Below are 20312 nucleotides of genomic sequence, written 5' to 3'. Positions count from 1 at the left end.
ACACACATACACACACACACCCACATATTATATATACATTATACATACGTACTTACTTACTTATAATATATATATATATATATATATATATATATATATTATATGTATACTGTTCACGCCGCCGGCCTTTGCAGCGCATTGCACAAACACAAGCGGGCGACGCGGTGCACTTTCGGCACATATATACATTATACATGCGTGTGTATGTATATATACGACTGTGGGTGCAGACTGCAGGGGGAAGGTGTACACACACGCACACATAATCGAGCGCACCGCCACCCATTTTGTGGCGACGATAGGGTAAAATCGACTCCACCTCTCGGGGGTTTTGAATTCCGCCTCCGGGGAATACGCTACCGCCGCGCCCGTGCGGTGTACGACGACGATCATGTGCGAGCTCGCGAGCGTCCTTGACGTCGTCGTCGTCGTCGTAGTCGTCGTCGTCTTCCACAACCCCCGCCCGTCGCATCCCTTAGCACCACCGGCCACGACTGCCGCACCTACGCCGCAGCGCCCGATGTCCCCCGGGGCGGCCGTTCCCATGGGAACACGCGCGGTGGTGGTATGACGGAGGTGAGGGGTTGGTTTTGAATCGCTAAAGAACATAGCGCCAAGTGCCCTTCGCCGCCGTTTCCGGGGTGGATATCGAGGTGGTGGATTGGTGGGGCGAAGCAGGGGTGTTGTACATATATATATACGCTCTATATATATACATATTATTATGTACCCTGCACGCAAGTCGGGTCAATTCTCTGAGCGTTTCGACTTTTGCCTCCGCGGATCGCCCGCGCCACTTTAATATTATATACAAGCAAAGTATGTCTAGCTGGGCGCCTTTATATATACAAGACGTGTCGTATACCTGCTAGCTATTTAATATTGTTTTTATCATTATCGTATTTCGTTATTGTTATACTTATACCTATATACCTACGCTCCTGGAATAAACATACATTTCCGTAAGGTTGGGGGTATGATATCTATAAATTTTATCAAGTTATCTAAAAAATGTATTATATCGTTTTAATACCTTTAATTAGTAAATTATGTTTGGTGCTTGAAAAATTTGTGAGTATGCGTTGTTGGTGTTAGGTTAGGTCAAATTATATTTATTTTTTTTTTTTTCAAAATGAGTAATTTAGGTGAATTATGTAAGATTATTTTTAACGATGAAATTTGTGTTAAGTTTTTAAAAGCTCGTTATTACAAAATGTAAATGTTTATACAAAATCAAATGGTGCGGACGAGGAGAAGGCCTGAAGTAGTGCCGTAGCGGTATGAAAGAAACTTTTCAAAATGGTCAAACACGATATTTAACCGGTAAATTTAATCAAACCAAATACTTTTATCTTTCGGTGCCAAAAACGGACTCTTCAAACATGATGCCTAAATAGCATACGGCACGAGCAGTCATTTTTTTAAGTCATTATATATTTTTTTATAGAATTTTTTTTATAGGCATTTTCGGGTTTTTTTTTTAGGTGGTGACAAAATTCAAGCCTTGGCTTAGTAGCCCCGTGCTTCTCTGACTATTGTTTTCGTAGCTTTTGGTTATAATTTTAAAAGTTGAACAAAGTTTTTTTTCATCGAAATTTTGCTGCGATATCGCTTACATAATATTATGTTATAATAATATATTGCGTTAACAGCACCGAGTTATAATGTGTATCATTGTTGCAATTATTAACGATTATAATATTATTGTTTCCATATCATTATTATTATTATACATTTCATACCATTAATGTGCACGACTGTTAAAGACGGTTTATTAGCTGTTGTTTCAATAACAGTTTTTACGGTTCAAATCGGATTAACGTCATCGTGTTTACGATGTTCCTTATTTTATCGCCTGTAACGGCTACAACGGTACTATAATAATAATAATAATATGCATAATTTAACTACATGCAGCTTAAGTCGTGATGAAACGAATTTGCCAACAGTGAGGTATAGTGACAACTTACTTATGCGCGAGTGCGCGTCTATAATATAATAATTAATATTGTTATATTATTGTTATACACAACTGCAGTGCCGCCGCGACGAGGTTTATACCACCACGTAATAATACACTATATTGTATTATTATTACTTTATAATTTATATCTATGCCTACGACAACAAAGACTGCACACGCCGACGACGTCGTATTATTCTTTAGTTTCGGATTTTGCGGCGGAGCGGTGTATAGATGGGGGGGGGGGCGATGAGCGGGGATCTTCGAAAGTTTTCCGTCATTGTTGTTCCTTTGTTTTTTTTTTTTTTTGGCATTTTCGTCTAAATGTATTTTTACACGTCGCAAATTACCTACGCACGCGCACGCCGCTGACTTTCGCGAATCGATTTTATTAACCTCGTTAAATCGTGTACTCATTATTATTATTATTATTATTATTATTATTATTATTTTACGAGATATACATAATATTATAACGATCATACATAACCTATGCGTGTACTTGTTACGTGCGGCGAGAAAAAACGTTATAGGTATCGTAAAAAGAGCTGTGGTGCCCGTTATGACATCGGTGGTACGAGTGGGGCTGAGTGTTATAATAATGTCGAAGTTTTTATTTTTTTTCCCAGTTTTCGATTGGAAGGTTATCATATTATATCGGCAACAGCACGATAATAACACAGTTACCATCGTAGTTAAACGTGATAAACGCGCCTAATAAAATACCTCCCCTACGAAGGTAATAATTATTTATCGGCAAGGCGAATGTTGAACAAATGTTTTTTGTGTTTTTAATTCTTTTAATTCTCAAGGTTTTTATTTCCGGTTTTGTTTTTTATAATTTTGTTTTATTCCAAACAATAATAATAATATGCTGAATTTTTTTTTCTACCGTCTTCTTAATGTAAAACCGTTGTATATTTTTGTTTCTGTACAGTTATGTGAGTTAATGTTGTTAAAACTTTTATCAGTCGCGCGCGTGGCAAGATAGTCTTGACATGAATTCCGGCTGTTTTGAGTAATTTTTACACCGAAAGCTTTAAAAAAATAATTAATACGAGAAAGGTTTTCTCTCTCTTTCTCTCCCTCTATCCTCTTAGCCTCCCTCTCTTATCCCCCCTTTCATTTGTTTTTTATTTTTTACTTTCCTGTTTACCGTTTCGGACGGGTCTGCATCAATTATGAACCGTAATGGCGTTTTATATTCTTGCAATCGTCAGATGAAAGAAACTTTTTTATTATTATTTAAAGCGTGAAATGCAATAAAATATTTATACGAAAAAAAATCGACAGAGACGAGCGTGTTAGGTAACAAAAAAAACACGAACTTTTCACATGCATTAATTAAACAAATACCTTTTACCTGTGATGACCATTCTCTCGCTTCGCACGTATTATACTACACACCTTTTCATTATTATTTTGTGAATAATGGTTAGCTATATAGTAATTAATACGTTCCCAAGTTCCTTGGTTTTCAAAATAATGACTTACATATTATTATATAATATTATATACAGATATATTTATGGCATACTGAAAACGTCAGCGAAGATCGTTTAATTTTTCTTGTTTACGATGTTAACCCGCAATAATCGGAGTACATAATGTTATTAAAATTACATTTCGTGTTTGAACGAAGCGTATAGGACACGCACGACAAACCCACCACCGCCGGTGTATATCATTTTATGTTTGTGCACACATATACATATTATAATACTGGAAAACCCTTTTACGTTAATGACTTGAATGAAAAAATAAACCCCCTCGGTTTTTTTTTCGATCCGGGGAAACGAAAGACCTTGTTCGGTTTATATGCACACACACTCATGCACTTTTACTTCTAATATTGTTTAACACAATAATATTGCGTACATTATTATATCCACTCTAAAGTCTGACAATAATATAAAAATAAAGGTAACTACTTACTTGAAACCTTCGCATGTCCCTGGGATTGCCTGCGTTTTTCAAACAATTTTGATTGCATTTCAAGAAAAACTTCAAGAAAAATCTATAAAACAAAAAACGTGTCATTTCGAATTAGTCGATGATTAATCTAAAGTTATAACTATGAACAAAAACAAATGTCAGTATAATATCATTGTTATTATGTTACAATGTAACATTATTGTGCGGCGTATTATCGTGGACCGCGGTAAACACAAGACCCCAAAGCAATATTTTTCGATACATTTTCGAGTCGTAACTGCAGGCGTTCGTCTTAAGGTCACTGTATCAACAATTATTATTAACGTTCTCCTATTTATTTACGGTACATATTATTATATTTACAGTGGAGTAAAACCCGTTGAGTTTGCGATGGTTAAGTATATAGCGGCGAAACGACGTTAAGTGTACACACTTATCCGTCGTGAATTCCGTCGCAAAATATAGCTTATTTATGGTACCGACTATATTATAATATACCGAGGTAATAGTATTGAGCATCGCGTTGTGATATTACTATGACGAGAGCGCGTTTCGTGTATACCTGTAATAACATTTTGGCGTTTAATAAACACCGACGGTGCACACGGCGTATAGTCCGATTATTATTTTACGGTTTTTCCGAATCGTTCACAATTCTATTATACAGTGTGTGTACCTTAATAATATGTTCACCGATTTCCACGCCAAGATCGGCGTAGGCACACTACGACATGTACATAACATTATTATCATAATAAAAACGTAACTCCACACCGAATCGCGGAAAGAATTACGGACAAGAGCCCTCGGGAGAGAGGGGGCGGCCCCGGGCGGAAAATTGCATTATTCAATTTGCTGTCGGGGTAATGAACGTATATACTGCGTAATAAAGTTACAATAATAATATTATATATATATATATATATTGGTTATAGTATTATAATGTTATAATATAGTCTGCGCATAATGATTGATGCACATTGCCAATCGGTCTCCTCCCCCGCCTACCCGCATGCCACTTGGCATCACCGTCATCGCGGCACCGACCCGGCTACTGTTTTATTATAATATGGTCGACTATCACGCACACGGGGTTAGGTTAGCCTGATAAAATATATATATAATCTTTGGCACGACCCTCCGAACCCGCCGGCAGCGGGAGCGGCGTCGCAAAATACCGACGTAAACGACGAACCGTCTCCGCCGGAGCGATTCCCCGAGGAGTTTTCCGGTCTATCCGATGCACCACGCCGCCACCGCGATATCGTGGTTTTTAATGTTTCGTTTCGTTTTTTCGACGACTGCCTCTACCTATATAATAATATATCATATTATCATATTATATTATTACTATATGCGCACGGAGTCAAAGTTCGCTAATAAAAACTTGGCCGTATGCATAAAAACGTCATGAGACGATCGTTTTCGGGCAGTGATGGGATTTTGGGGGGTATAAAATAATATAAAACTAACGCTTGTACAACAATCAAAGCACAAAAATTAATATTCAAAATTTCGAAATACTGTTATATTATTTACTATCCCCTGTTCAGGCCTTGCTCAAGGTGGTAGGTGACATAGGCCTATGCCTAGGACAGCACTTTAGTAAGAGGGCGCCATTTCATTGTTATTATAAAATTGATTTTACCTAATTCACTATTTTCACTTGAGACGATCCTGCTCCTGTCGCCTCCTGTCTTCTATACCGATTTATAATATGTCGTATGTACCTACTAACGGAATTCGAATTAAATTTATTTAGCTAAATAATACTGTATTAATGTATTATTTATATGTTTATTACCTAATACATATTACAATAATAATAGATACATAATCAATTTCTATATCTATGTATATTCAATATTGTATAATATATAAAGAGGTAAAAATTGTTGGTAAATATGTAGGTGCTAATATCTGTAAACTACTGCTAAACCGATTCTAAAAATGATTACATTCATAGCAAATCACGAGATTCGACCACTAAATGCTGGCTCAAACGTGAACTTTGTTGCGGTTAACAAAAATTGAATACGTTGTTTTTGTTTACATCATATAAAGTTACCATTGGTTAAAAAAATAAAATAGACTTTTATATAATCTATATTGTAGCCCATATAATATTATATAGGTACTCAAAAAGATTTTGACTAAAATGACTGCAGAAGATTGTTCTTAGTTCTTAGAGGTATCAGGAGAGTGTAGATAGAAGATTTAAGCACGTTCAAAAATACATCAAGTGCTGTATAAATTTCGTCACTGAGGATTACCTATGTCTGTGGTATTGGCTCACAAAGCGAAGTAAACCGACGCCGATTTCCCCGTGAACTGACGTAGGTTAGGTTAATACCGATACCGAGGTACATCATAGCGTATATCACAGTATTTAATGTTTGTACATTTTTTCCAGTGTGCTTAATTCGTGTTTTTATACAGCTATAGTATTTAATAATATTATGCATTTCCAGAAGCCCAATGCAGTTTTTTTTTTTATCACTCTGTCGTCTGTTGTCGCTGCTATCATTCTTCTCGTTACCTCTGAGATACAGTCGTGACGATAACGAACTTAATGCTATATTATGTATTATGATATAGCTTTTGAGCAAACAAACCAGCAACGTTGGTGCGTGATCAGTATTGTGTGATAGTGGCGTTTGAAAATGTTTTTTCCAAGCTATGTTATATGTATAATATGTGCGGTGGGCCCGACGAGGGATTAACGTTTCGACCGGCGGCGTATGTGTCGTTTTGTGTTTTATAGCCGACAATCGGTCTCGAGATCAGTACACACAGAACGCGTGCACGCGGCCGTGTGCCGGATAAATCGATTTCCAACTGATATTGATCTTTAATAATAATAATGATGATGATGATAATAATAGTATTCGACTATATGTTTATAGTTTATACGACCGGCAACGTACGGAGGAAATAACCGGCCGGTGGGTTTGAACACTACAGCACGTCGTCGTCGTCGTCGTTGCGTGTTTGAACTTTTGAAGTAGGTACTGGCCAAAGGGCTCGTATTATTATTATTATTATTATTATTATTGATATTATAATATATTTTGTATGCAGACGATTCCAAACGTAGTTGAACGTTATTACCGTATACAAACTGTAGACAAATAAGAATAAGTAGTCAGAGTAGTTTCAAATTCTACCTATCTTCTTAAAAATAATATACAAAATAGATAAAGACCTCGTTAATGTATTAATTAGTATACACTTTTTTGATGAGCCTTTGATATAAATTAAGTCTGTGGTGGTGGGTTGTTAAAAAATTCTACTTGGGACTAAGACTCCTCCGTCCTCCAGTTTAACCAATGCGGACGAACCGTAGCAATGTTTCGACGACGTGTGAAAGTGAAACGTGCGGCCGAATCGATTAAAAGGATTCCGCCGGGTCGACAATATTATATTGGTCCCGCGAGACGCGTGAGTTCCGTGTATACGGAATACGATCTTCCCCTCCCCCCTCCCTTACACTGTCCACTGCACATTGTTGCTCGTCCGCACAACGATATCGTGTACCATCGACTTTTGGGCGAACTCTTTTCGCGCGAATACGACGTATTCTGCCAATGGAATTATATTACTTACGCAACACGAGATGAGAAAAAAAGAAGAAAAAAACGTCGATAACGACGGTATATTATATAGGTATTCGGACTCCATAATATATTATTCAGAGTATTAAAAATCTATTAGGTTTACCGCGCGATTATCATATCCTACACAAAAGTTAAACGTTTTTCAGGTAATTCATATCAATTCATGTTTAGTGTATAATGTATATTATGTTATAGTATATAATATAATGGTATATGCACCTATAGTGGGCATGCACACAGTGGTGAAATTAAAGAGAAAAGGGGACACGGTATAGAAAGGGGTACGTCTGACGTGCGCGTGGGGAGAAGAGTGAAATAATTGCATTTATCTGCCGGAGAAAAGCACACACACTCACACGAACTTGCGTACATCGCCACGGCACTGGAGCGGGATGGAGAGATAGTCGGGAGCGGGATAACGCGTATACCTAATGTTTCTGCATTAGCCCGAGAAGTCGATGACTACACACCGTCGGCGATTCCTCCCCGGGGATAGTTCAGCGACAGTCGTTCTCGTTACCCCGCAACAGTTTATCTTCGATCCTTAAGGTTTCTCTCTTCCATTGTATATATAGGTAGAGGTATACTGCTGTTACCGCGGACGTTCGTTCGCTCCCCGCGCCGTCTCACCCCCCCCCTCTCGACAGTTTCTTACGTATCTTTTTCACTCCATCTCTCTCTCTCCGTCTCACTCGTACACGTTTACCTGCACAGCCGAGTTCTTACCCCTTTGTATGTATATTGTATATACGCGTGCATGTACACAACAACGACCCCGCGCAATAAAAGTCTCTCCCGCGTGCGCCGGCCGTCGGTCGTTTGGACCGCGGTACAATCTCGCTAAAGGTTTTTTCGCCGTAATTAAATAGATCGTTGGCGGTGGTAAAATAAATGTGCAACCGTTTCTCGACGACCCGTAATGTTTCTATATGATACGTGACGACTATTGCACGGCGCCGCAGTGTAATCCGGATCGAAAAAGCGTCTCCCTCTCTGTCCGCGCACCAGCTGCGGCCGGAAAACAACGGAAAACGTACCGCGTTTTATACATTACATCTGTATACGAGCGTTTTGCAAACGTTTTCCTAACGTCCTCGAATCGTCGTCGACCGCGGAAAATTCCCGCGCATTTCAATTCGGATTCCCGAGATTCAAAACATTTATAACGCAGCGTGCGTCGGTGGCGTGTGTACTGCGTAAATTTGTTTTTCTTCTCGGTCGCTTTCCGTTCTATATTTTATTAAATACAAAAATTATGTTTCACAGCGGTTTATATGTATATCATAAAATTATAAAGTTCTCCGCAATCCGACAAATAAGTTATACGGACGGCGACGACAACGGAGAGGAGTTGCAGCAGCTGCGGTTAACCGTATAATATAGATACCTACTGTATATTCTCTGTCTGGAAGTATATAGCAAGTAAGTTGCTGTCTGTATAGCTGGAATAAGTACACTGTACCTACGACGTGTATACTAATATTGTATATATGGGTACCTGCACGCGCAGATATAGTATAATATTTTAATACATAATATATGGTTTTGATGCAATTAGAAAAAACGACGGAGCCTGAATGTTTTCTGTAAATTACACGGCGTGGCGTATAGTAGTAATATTGTAATATTTCATTTCGCCAAAATCGTGGTATTATACCTACGCTCATATATATATATATATATATATATATATACACACACACACACACACACCGCACGTACTTACACATAAACTCAGAGTTCGGCGGCGGATTCCCCTCCCACTGCACCATCCGTACGCGCACATATAAAGTCATCATAATATTGTACAATATGATATTATATGAATATCGTATGGCAGCGTAAGTCTTTACGTTTAATTTCGTTCACCGCCTCCTGCACGGTTCGGCCAAGTTTTCGCGCAACAAACTTGTGCTGCAGCTCCAACAACAACACTCTTCGGAGTGTGCGAGTGTAGTTTAATACGATGTGTATAATGACGGCGGCGGTGGTGGTGCAGTGGTGGTACAGGTGCGGTGTACACTCTCATCCGGCGTGGTGTTGAAAACTTCACCGACCGCACCGCTCGTCTAGGGCGCATATATATATTATATTATATGAGCAAGTTATGTATATTATATTGTTATATTATTATATTATATATGGAATAATAATATTATGCCGTTCTTCCGCGTGCCGAGCGAGTGCGTAACTATAATATTTACGCGTGAGTTCTCGCGGCGGATGAGGTGTATTGCGTACATACCTTATATATATAATATTATAATATAATTATATTATTAGAGGAGGAAGCGGAGAGCACGCCAAAGTTTTGGCGGTGACAGACGACGACGGTGGTGGTGGTGGTGAGGGGAGGGGAGGGGAGGGATTCCGTCGAACCGTTACATTCCGTCGTCATATTATGATATAAGGCAAATACTACGCCACGGAAATACCGGATATTATAATATTATATTATACCTGCACATGTATACTGATGCCACTCGCGTTTTCTGCGTGAATATCGCGCACCAGAGACGATATTGCGGCCTCTACTTCATAAGCCAAAGATCGCTGTTATTATATTTAAGTCGTACCGTGAGGGTTCTTTGCGGAGTGACATTTTTTACTCATCAACATTTTTATATCGTTTAATTATAAAAAATAGATGCATATTATTAAAGTTGGACCACTTTGGACGCATTGACAAATACGTTATGGAGCCAACGGTTTATAAGCAGTTGTGGCTGCACGTTAAAAACGCTGTCCAATGTCCATTCACGACCGATTTCAAAATAATGTAAACATTTGTGTGAACTGTGTCCAATAAAAGTCGCGAGGTTCCAGTGCACCTAAACACGATTTGTATCGGTATATATATAGAGATAGAAGGTTTATTATATATAGAAATCGCGTTATGAGGATCTTTGGTAAAATATGTACTCTTTTAAAATGGCTAGTCTTTGACTTTCACCACGTCGCTCTGTTTGATTAACGACCGTTAATCGTTATTTTATACACATGCAGTATTTGCATAATATGCTTGACCGCAACTCTACCGTCATCGGCCTGACGAGTGACGACGACTAATGATGACGTGTGAAGTGCGATGATATATATATGCGTGGCCGAAGCCGTTGCAGAGTACCGTTGAAAACCATTTTAATACCGTTTAAATCCATTATAATCCATTTCACATTTGAATAATAATAATAATAGTATAAATCATCAACTTCAGCTGGCGGACCGCTGTATTATACTCCACAACAATTTATATATCTGTCATTCGATTTGAACGTTTAATTTATTTATCTGTTCATGACAAATAAAAAAAAAAAGCCGCGTTGTGTTTGTTGCCTCCGACTTTAGCGTCGGCGTGCCCGCAAGCTTTTCGGCCCAAAAATCATTCACTCCCATGGGATACTTCGTCCTGCTAATAATATTGTGCCTTAACCATAAACAGCTTAGTCCTTTGTCTGCTTTTCATTAAAGTACTTCGTGCTGTTAACACTATAACAAATATTGCATGTTTATTTTTTCGATTGCCGTTGTTTGACGTTAAACTTAATAAATATATAAATACATGATATCATAATATACATATATAACATATTATGAAAACAATGAAAAATCAAACGAAAACCATGGGATTTTTGGATCTAAAAATTCGCGCCCATATTATTATTATTTGATATTGTTATACATTTACGGTCAAACGTCGTGAATCGAATAATATGTTATCTTTGTTGCAGTATTATGCGATAAACACTGCACGCTGGGAGTAAAATAACAATATATTATATTATATTATTATCTGGTCCGTATCGTGTGCACTATAATGTCGGCTAAAACGGAAAATGCGCTTAGATACACATGTTATATAGCTGCTATATAATACAGCGATACCGAAGGGCACGCAGCCGTTTTCACCGCCGCCGTCGTCGTCGTCGTCGTCGTCGTCGCCGCAGTAGCGGTCACAGTCGCAGTGGCAGTCGCAATCGTCGGCGGCGTCGTTTCCGTGGCAACGCGGTAGCGTTTTAGGGGACTATCGCGAGTCGCCTTCCATTTTCGAGGCACGGGGCAAAAGTGCGTTGGCGCGGAGCGGTTCGCGGGCCGGCGGGGGTGGATCGCGGCGAAGAAGGGTACCCGCGCCGCCGTCCGGTGGGGTCGGTGGATTTGACAGTGTGTATATATATTGCAGTGTATACATGTAGTATATATATATATATATACGTGCATAATACACGTTCAACGAGTATATTATATACATTGTCGAGAGGAAAAATCGGGGCGTCGATAGAGGGGGGGAGGGTTTGTTGGTGGCAATGGCTTTTCCGACTCGCCACCCTCCCGTCCCATCCGCTGCGCCACCCGCCGTCCGAGCACGGGATTTTCCGCGCCCTCCTTTTCCCGCGGTGCGTGTGTGATGTTTGCCCCGCATCACGTTGTGTGCCCACTGAATATATACCGATATACCATGCACGGACCGCGAGTCTATATAATATACCGCTACGACGACGACCGTACGTCCGACACGAATCGCGCGGGGGCAACCGTTTCTCGGTACGGTCAAAACAGCGTTCTTCTTAATCATCCTCCCCTCCTGCCCCCCCCCCCCCAAATTTTAACACCATAGACGAGATAGTTTGTACAGCACGTGCTATCGTTGCGTTCACTTAAAACTTTTCGTATTATATATATATATATGTATGTAGGTACACTTGGACTTTATATAAGTGTCTTAGCATATATGTACATATTACAGTGAAACGACGATAAAGTTGTACTACTTGTATTCGATTATCCCGATACTTGCAGCTTTCTATATATAACGCGCTGAAAGTTCGGTTAATTATTCGCTTACGAACCAACGCCAAGTGTCCAACGTGGACCGTACAAATTGAATAACTGCAGTCATATTATTTTATTGTTTTTCGTTTTACCTCGGTTCTAGATCGATAAGACCCAAAATGATGATTCACTCGGATGCACTGGTCATGGTGGTATAGTAAAATACGCATAAATGCCAAATACGGTGCTATAATAGATTGAGAATAAATTTAAGTTGAAGGTAACTTCAAATACAGACTGTAACTATACAGCAAAGTGCAGGGTACGAGCCAATCAAAATGCAACACGATCGTTGGTGTAGGCGTACACACTTTTATGGTGTAAAAAAATCAAGGACAACCCGCTGTGCGCTGTTGTGCATACACATTACACACTATATAAGTCAATTTACACGAGTTTATAATCGTGATTATTTATTTACAGTTTATAGGTCGCGCGCTGTTTATATAAAGGGTTCATAAGCTTTAGGGGCGAGAGTATCAAAGAAAATATTATTAAACGTATATATTATTTAAATTGACCTCCGTTATAATGTTTTCCGGTTGGATTCATCGAAAGTGGAAATATCGGCGAAATTCATGAGTAAACAAAAACGTACAAAGTCCCGTAGTATAGGTATACTATAATCGGAAACTTTTACTCGGAAAACGTGAAAACTTAAAACGGTAGAGTTTGCGCATTGAAATAAATGTGCGATAACTGTTAATAATATTAGTTTATCAATAAAAACAAAAACCCATTAATAATGGACGTGAATAAATAGATCATCTCATACGCACTATATATAATATATATATATCGAAGTTGTTACTATATAATGTAAACCTATATTGTAACTGCGCGGTATTAATTATTAGTACCAGACGGCAAAGTTAACCGTCGAGTTGACGTGAGAACTGCTGATAAAATATTAACGTGAAGTGTCGTATTTCACGAAGGTTCAAGTATATTATATTATTATACACTGACGCGTCATTGCGGATAACAATAATTGGATTTCGCGCGGTGGTTTTCGAATGAACAACAATTATTATTGTTCGCCGGTACCTATCGACAGTGTTTTTTTTGTTTATTATCACCGGTATCTAAGTACCTTCGGCAAAGACGTGCGTAAAATCGTATACACACACGCACGACCTGCACTCGATACTATAGTCTCGCTGCGGCCGCCGTCCGCGGGGTGACGACGAAACGATTCCGGTCGGATTTAATTGCGCGGAAGACCCGCGGACGATAAACAAACAGTGTCCGATTCAAATATCCGGCCGGGTACTTCTTTATTTCCCGGTGCGAGGGTCCGAGGTGGAGGACGGACGCGTTGCAAAAACAATTCTGTGTATATGCGCATATATACGTACCTATACATATACGAACGAATACGTTCTGTATACGGCGGCGGCGGCGGCGGCGGTGGCGGTCCGGTCTTGGCGACGGGCGAAAGGGGTCCGGAGATGGTCGCGGGAAAGGGAGAATATGGCGAAACGGACGGACCGAGATAAAAGTTTACTTGTAGCCAGCGCGCGCGCGTGTGCACGTATGTGCGTGTGACGTGTGCGTGCGTGTGCGCGCCACGGCATAGCACCAGTCGACGGCAAGTCGAGCACACACACACACACATATATATATTTATGCTGCACCGGTGGTGGGTAGACAATTTAAGGGGAGGATAGACGTGGGTCGGCGGTGGCCCGGTGGTGTATAGCGACCGGGAGGGACACGGCTGCAGAGGAGGGCTCGAGAAGAGAGCGCCGAGAGAGGGGAAGGGCGCGCGCGCGAGAGAGAGAGCTAGTGAGAAGGGGTGAGAGAGCGAGAAAGAGAGAGAGGGTAAGAGATGGAGAGAGAGTATTGACTCCGGTTCCCCTGGGCTTGGGTTCCAGTCAATACCGCTGGGACCTCGCCTTACGCGGCTCGCAGTACTTCCCAAACCGAGTGTATTATAAACTCCAAGAATCCGTATTGTCTGTTGTTGTTGTTCCGTTTTATATTTCCCGTCACCCTGACAAATCACATCCGAAATATTATAATCGCCAGCGAATTTGTCACTCCTTACTATTACGTGTACCTACACATACGTAATAGGTGAAAGGACTATATATTAAATAATAGCGAATAAGTAGGGACATAATAATATTGTACTACGCGACGAACTCACGAATTTATTCTGTATAGTCGACGTCGTTAAATCGCAGAGAGTCCCAACTCTATGGTAAAATAAGCCGGACTAATATAATATATTGTCAATAATATTATTATAATTTGATATGATAAACGCGTGTTCAAAATATTAAATTAAGAGAACGCCACACACCCTTAATATTTGGTTTGTGAAGATCGTTTAGTGTAAAAAAGTACTACTCGGGCTACAAGCAGTCATAGTTGAGAAACCAAAATGTATATACTATACACAACATACGAATATAAGACAACATGTTTAAGTTACGTAGATTTTTTATTACCTGTTATTTTTTTTTTAAATATAACTTAAATAAATAAAGTTATTTAAGTTTGAAATACATAGGTAATACAATAAGTAAATAACGCGTTTTAAATAATAAAAACTTTTTTTCTGTATTAATATATTATTATCAAAATAATATAAATACAACACATTACACAGAAAATATTGTTTTCCTTATCGTATATTACAATATAAATTTGGATATTTTAAAGGAGTTTGCAATAGGAAATTTTAATGATATTTTAAGTAAAATTAAAATTTTAAATCATACATTTAATTAGTATTAATTATAATTTACAAAAGAGCTTATAGATACAAGTGGTTCCAATATCCATGTTGTGCTATTGTGGAATTTTGCATAACTATGAAATAATAATATAAAAATAATATTTTACACGAAAAAGATTCACTCGGGCCACAGTCGTAATAGAGAAATTAAATTTATACACTATAATATAGTATAGACAACATATTTTGCTATGTTGTAGATTTTTTATTTATGTACAATATAATAACTCTTTTTGTATTAATGATATAAAAAAAAATGAAAACGTTACGCCACAGTAAATTTTATTGTGTTTTTTAGTGTGTGTTTGAATTTGGTTTCTGATTGTGGTTGTTTTTTGCGCGAATCGTTTCCTATATAATCTCGTAGTTATGCTATGACCAACAATTTATAGTACTGACTTAGAACCACTTGTATGTTGTTTTTAATTATTAGTATTTAAATTTATTCATAATTTATAACTTTTTTTTTACAATTCATTAAAATTTCATATATCAAACCACTTTAACCTGTAGTGGCGACTTCTCTTAAGATGTCGCATTACCACGTTAATGACATATTTTTATATAATTTATGTATAAAAATAAAAACAGTTTTATGGAATAGAATTCTATACCTTATACAATTATACGTGCAATATAAATATATATATAACAGACTAGTACCTACCTACCTAATAAATGTTATTAATTATTATATATATGTCAACTGTTGTCTCTTATAAATACATTATTACGTTAATTAATTGATCACTTGCCGTTTAGAAGAATATATAAAACATCATTCTATTAATTTAGAAAATCAATTTAAAATAAAATATTGTTTTCTAAATCTACGTCTAAAATGTTCTTTAGAATCTATACTATAATGTATAAGTCATGAAAAACGTGCTTACATCTGGGCTGCCTGAATATGCGTTATTTTGAATTATATTGTTTAGATAGATTGTCTTAGTTTTTTCAGCGATGAGTAGATGTTTAGGTTAAGTACGGTTCAGTTAGACACCAAATTTGATTTCCTGGAAGAGTTATGCTGTGAAGCTGGAGCGATGTATATATTATATGATCATTATAATGATAATATTATTGCATATTATAATAAAGATGTTTGTCCATTGTATAATAGTTAGGTACCTACAATTATCGGAAAATTTAATTTTGACTTAAGAAATATGACTCAGTTCAATACCTTGAGGTTTTTCTAGACGTAAAACTTTCCTGGGAAATTCATATCAATAAATAACTCAAGTAAGGATACCAGAATGAAAACTCTCTAGGTAGGTACCTCATACCTATTATTAAATGATAAAAGATCAAAACTACAAATACAATTTATATCCTATTATACACCTCATTAATCAGGGCGTATATGGTCAGTATATGCTCCCTACCCGTATGAGCGTAGGCCTTTTCCACAAGTGTTTAAAAATTCAAACCCTCAAAAAAATTTAATTTTAACTCATAAATCATAAATCGTAAAACCTATAAAACGAATCCCAAACGGAGAGTTAAAACTTAAAATGTAATCAATTATAATTACACAAATACTGACCACTGACTAGATAATTGTTTTGTTTAAACTATTTCCACACTGGATAGTTTATAATAATAATAATAGCAATAACAAAAAAACTACTAAGAGACCTCATTATAACCAGAACTCCATTAAAATACGAACATCATAAATTTCTTCAAGGAAATAAAGTTACACTACATAGTATAAACATAAACTTAAATGTAAAATTTATTATGTAAATACAATGTAAATTACAACTAATGGCCTAGTTACAAAGTAACTTTGATCAATAATAAAAAGATTCCATTTTGCAAACAAAAGACGAGATCAGAAGGCGAGGTTTATACAAAAGTGGTCGAGCTTTAGTTAAAAATTATTGGGTCACCGCTTGCAGTTTTACAAAATATTTTATGCATGTTTGTAAAATTCCTAGAAATTTAAAAAGTGCCATTCGAACCAAAGTTCTGCGTTGCAGACTATAAATTATTTTAATCATAGTACATATACTAAAGCTGAGATCAATTTATTACTTTTCGATAACTTTCGAAGGGTAAAAGTCAATAATATAATTAGAATTAGAAAGTCCATCGCGCCGCTAAACATCAGCATACTATACCTATTACCTACGTTTCTTATTTACTCATAATATAACCACGCTCAACGAGATCTATAATATATATAATACTAGCTGGACTACCCGGCGTTGCCCGGAAAATAATTCTGGTTGTTCAATACTCCTTTTGTATGTAACACGCTATGGAAGCAATGACTTTAAATTTTTTTTTTTTTCTATATTTGTTCATTGTAACGACCTCAAGGTCTTTGACAATGCTTATCACAAGTGGGTAGTAGGAGATCATGTGATCTATTTATCTATGTATATATCACTATATGCATGATACTACCCCCCTTCTCCAAGAGGAGACATGTGCGGTCTTCACTCCCAGTGGAGTGGGACTAGTTGAAACCAGATGACGCAATCGGACGACAGCACGGGAAAATGGTGACTGCGTAGAATCACACACATTTTTTTTGCACTTTGCTATGAATCGAACCGATGACTGTGTGAGTCGTAATCAACTGCGTGACCACTGCGCCACTCCGGCCCCATGACTTTAAATGATATTATATTTTAATGTATATAGCCATCTCGACCGGTTTTGTCTGTGAGATTCGCAGCAGCCAGCAGTATATTATCAAGTAGGCAATCTACCTGCGGTAGATCACGGACCCCATGTGGTTTGTACGTAAGTGTATAATGTATAATTTAACTCTAAAGTATCAAAGTTATACCAAGTTTGTCGTTTTTACTTAATTCAACGTACGGCGGATTAATGCAATTAATTAATACAAAATCTTAACCTTACCTAACCGTACTAAAATCTGATGAATAAAAAAAAACCAAAACATTCGTATGTATAGATAAAAATAAAAATAAAAATTTAAAAATCACTGTAAAAACAATGCAAAAAAATCTCAAAATCCCTGTTTGAGCGCCTCCTGGTTGGACCTCTATTTTACCCTTTTTAAATTAGCCTGTCTTCTTAACAGAGGTCTAATCTATCTCAAATTTTATCGCAATCAGTCCATCCGTTTAGGAATGCATAAAGGACAGACATGCAGACAGACTGTCATTAATTTTTACATATTATGTAGATTATGTAGAAATAAAAGCCACACGAGAGAATCGGCGAGACACTTAAATCTAGTGACACTATCTAGTCTATTATAATATGTAAATAATAAATTGTTACCCATTATTTATTAGCATCAAGTATAATATATTATATTATACCACGGTATAATGGGTGGACCACAAACATTTCATCTCGTGTTTTTACGTATACCATGGGATATCGAGCAAACCGTCGAGTTCCACACTGTACATTTATGTTTCATAAAGTGTACACAGGAAATGATTTCTTTCGCTTTCTCTGCCGACACACTGCACGCGTGGCGTGTCAGACCCAATAACGTTACTATAATATCGAGTTTCGGAGTGCACGCGTATATATACACTCTCAATCGGTCAGTCGGATTGCATTAGTTGCAGTGTTTCACTTCGGTAGATATGTCGTGGAGCGGTCATTGAAGTATTTCAGGGCCCGGCGGGATATCTCCAATTATCTCTCATTATTTCTACTTCACAAATGTTAGGTATATATAAAATAATATGTATATATGCAGTTAATATTATTGCATATCATATAGGTATAATAAACTCGACGACATTTTAGTTAATAATACGTGATTAAAAAATAAAATATCATATGCCAATATTCGTTATTATTTTGGAATGAAAATATTGATCTTTAATTCATAATTGTTTTGTTTATAATATAGCTTTATATTCATCCACCGTTTTTTTTATTAAATTCGCACGTTCATAGATATAAATAATATATGGTACCTATACTAGTGTCTGGGGTAGTATATTTCGTACAGGACAATATTATAGAGATTTCGTATTTTTCTTTTTATCATTATTCGAATACAAAGTGAATCCGTCAGGAGGGGAGAGAGGGTGGATGCCGAGGTGGGCATTTGCTATAGTACGATTTTAAAAGCAATCAATTGGGTCGGTTTTTGGTAAAAACATCATGAATTCATGATGTATTTTTACATTTTTAAAGGAATATAACATTGTTTATAGTAACTGGAAAATGATTAACTACAATAATAATTACCTAATGTATTTTATAGTTTTTTAGTTGAAATATAAAGACGCGTGGGAGTGTATAAAAGTGGTGTGCGTAGGAACATATAATATAATATTATGTATTTTTAAGTGTGAGCTTTTTTTGTTTATTCTTCTTATTTTGTGGAACGGAAAGACTTGGATTTTATGTATGTGATTCTATAATACTGTATTAATATTTTTCATTTTTCAGTTACATTTTAACAGTTGTGTTAAATATTGTAATATAATTTGTTCGAAATGTTCTAAAATCTAGAAAATCAAAAAAACACGCCACTGAGGTACTATATTTATTTGGCTTTCCGTGTCTTTTTCACAATAAATTTTGTCTATTTTTGATTATATGATGATATATATTAAATTATGTAAAAGGCAATATTATTGAGATAAAAATGTAAGTGGAAATTAGCTTGCGAGCGAAGCGATCGATTTTTTAGATTCTGAGTGGAACGATGAATGTATTGATTTTACAATGATGTGTGTTTTTTTATTTTTTTATTTTTTTATTTTTTTATTTTTTTATTTTTTTATTTTTTTATTTTTTTATTTTTTTATTTTTTTTGTGTCTGTGTACACGATAAGTAGTCGAAATAATGCTACGATTTTCAACTTCAGTATCTTGTTCGATCAGAAAGTGATATCGTTGGTGCATTGGGGAGTCAAAATTTAATTTCCCAGTAGTTTTCAAAAGCGCCGGGAAAAACAAAAGAAAAATTAAGGAAAAACGGGAATTTTTACGCAAAATCTGTTTTCGAGAAAATCGATTATGGTTTTTGGTGTAACTTTAAAAAAAAAGACCGTGGATACATGAAATTTTGACTGAATGTTTACATTTCCATTTTCTATACACGATAAAATTTTCAAAATATTTTGACTTATTTTGAGCTCTTTACGGACATTGTCAGTTTTCATTTTTTTTTAGTTTTTTTTCTAAAAATATCAATAAAATTTTATTTGTTGGATAAAAAAGCTTGAAAATTTAATAGAATGCTCCTAGTATATTGTTTCAA

At 36.8% G+C, this 20312-nt stretch overlaps 1 protein-coding gene across 2 annotated transcripts in view; it reads right to left on the bottom strand.

Moving 5' to 3' along the window:
* LOC100166884 (transcription factor collier-like) overlaps window positions 1-20312 on the bottom strand; it is a 110041-nt gene that overhangs the window by 12767 nt on the left and 76962 nt on the right. For both annotated transcript variants that reach the window (XM_029488416.1, XM_029488422.1), the window contains exon 7: window positions 3899-3980. In XM_029488416.1, the coding sequence (XP_029344276.1) occupies window positions 3899-3980 (82 nt within the window). The remainder of the gene's footprint in view (window positions 1-3898; window positions 3981-20312) is intronic.

Source organism: Acyrthosiphon pisum, chromosome X (genome assembly GCF_005508785.2).
Source record: "Acyrthosiphon pisum isolate AL4f chromosome X, pea_aphid_22Mar2018_4r6ur, whole genome shotgun sequence".
Taxonomy (NCBI): Eukaryota; Metazoa; Arthropoda; class Insecta; order Hemiptera; family Aphididae; genus Acyrthosiphon; species Acyrthosiphon pisum.
This window is presented reverse-complemented; position numbering and strand designations above follow the sequence as displayed.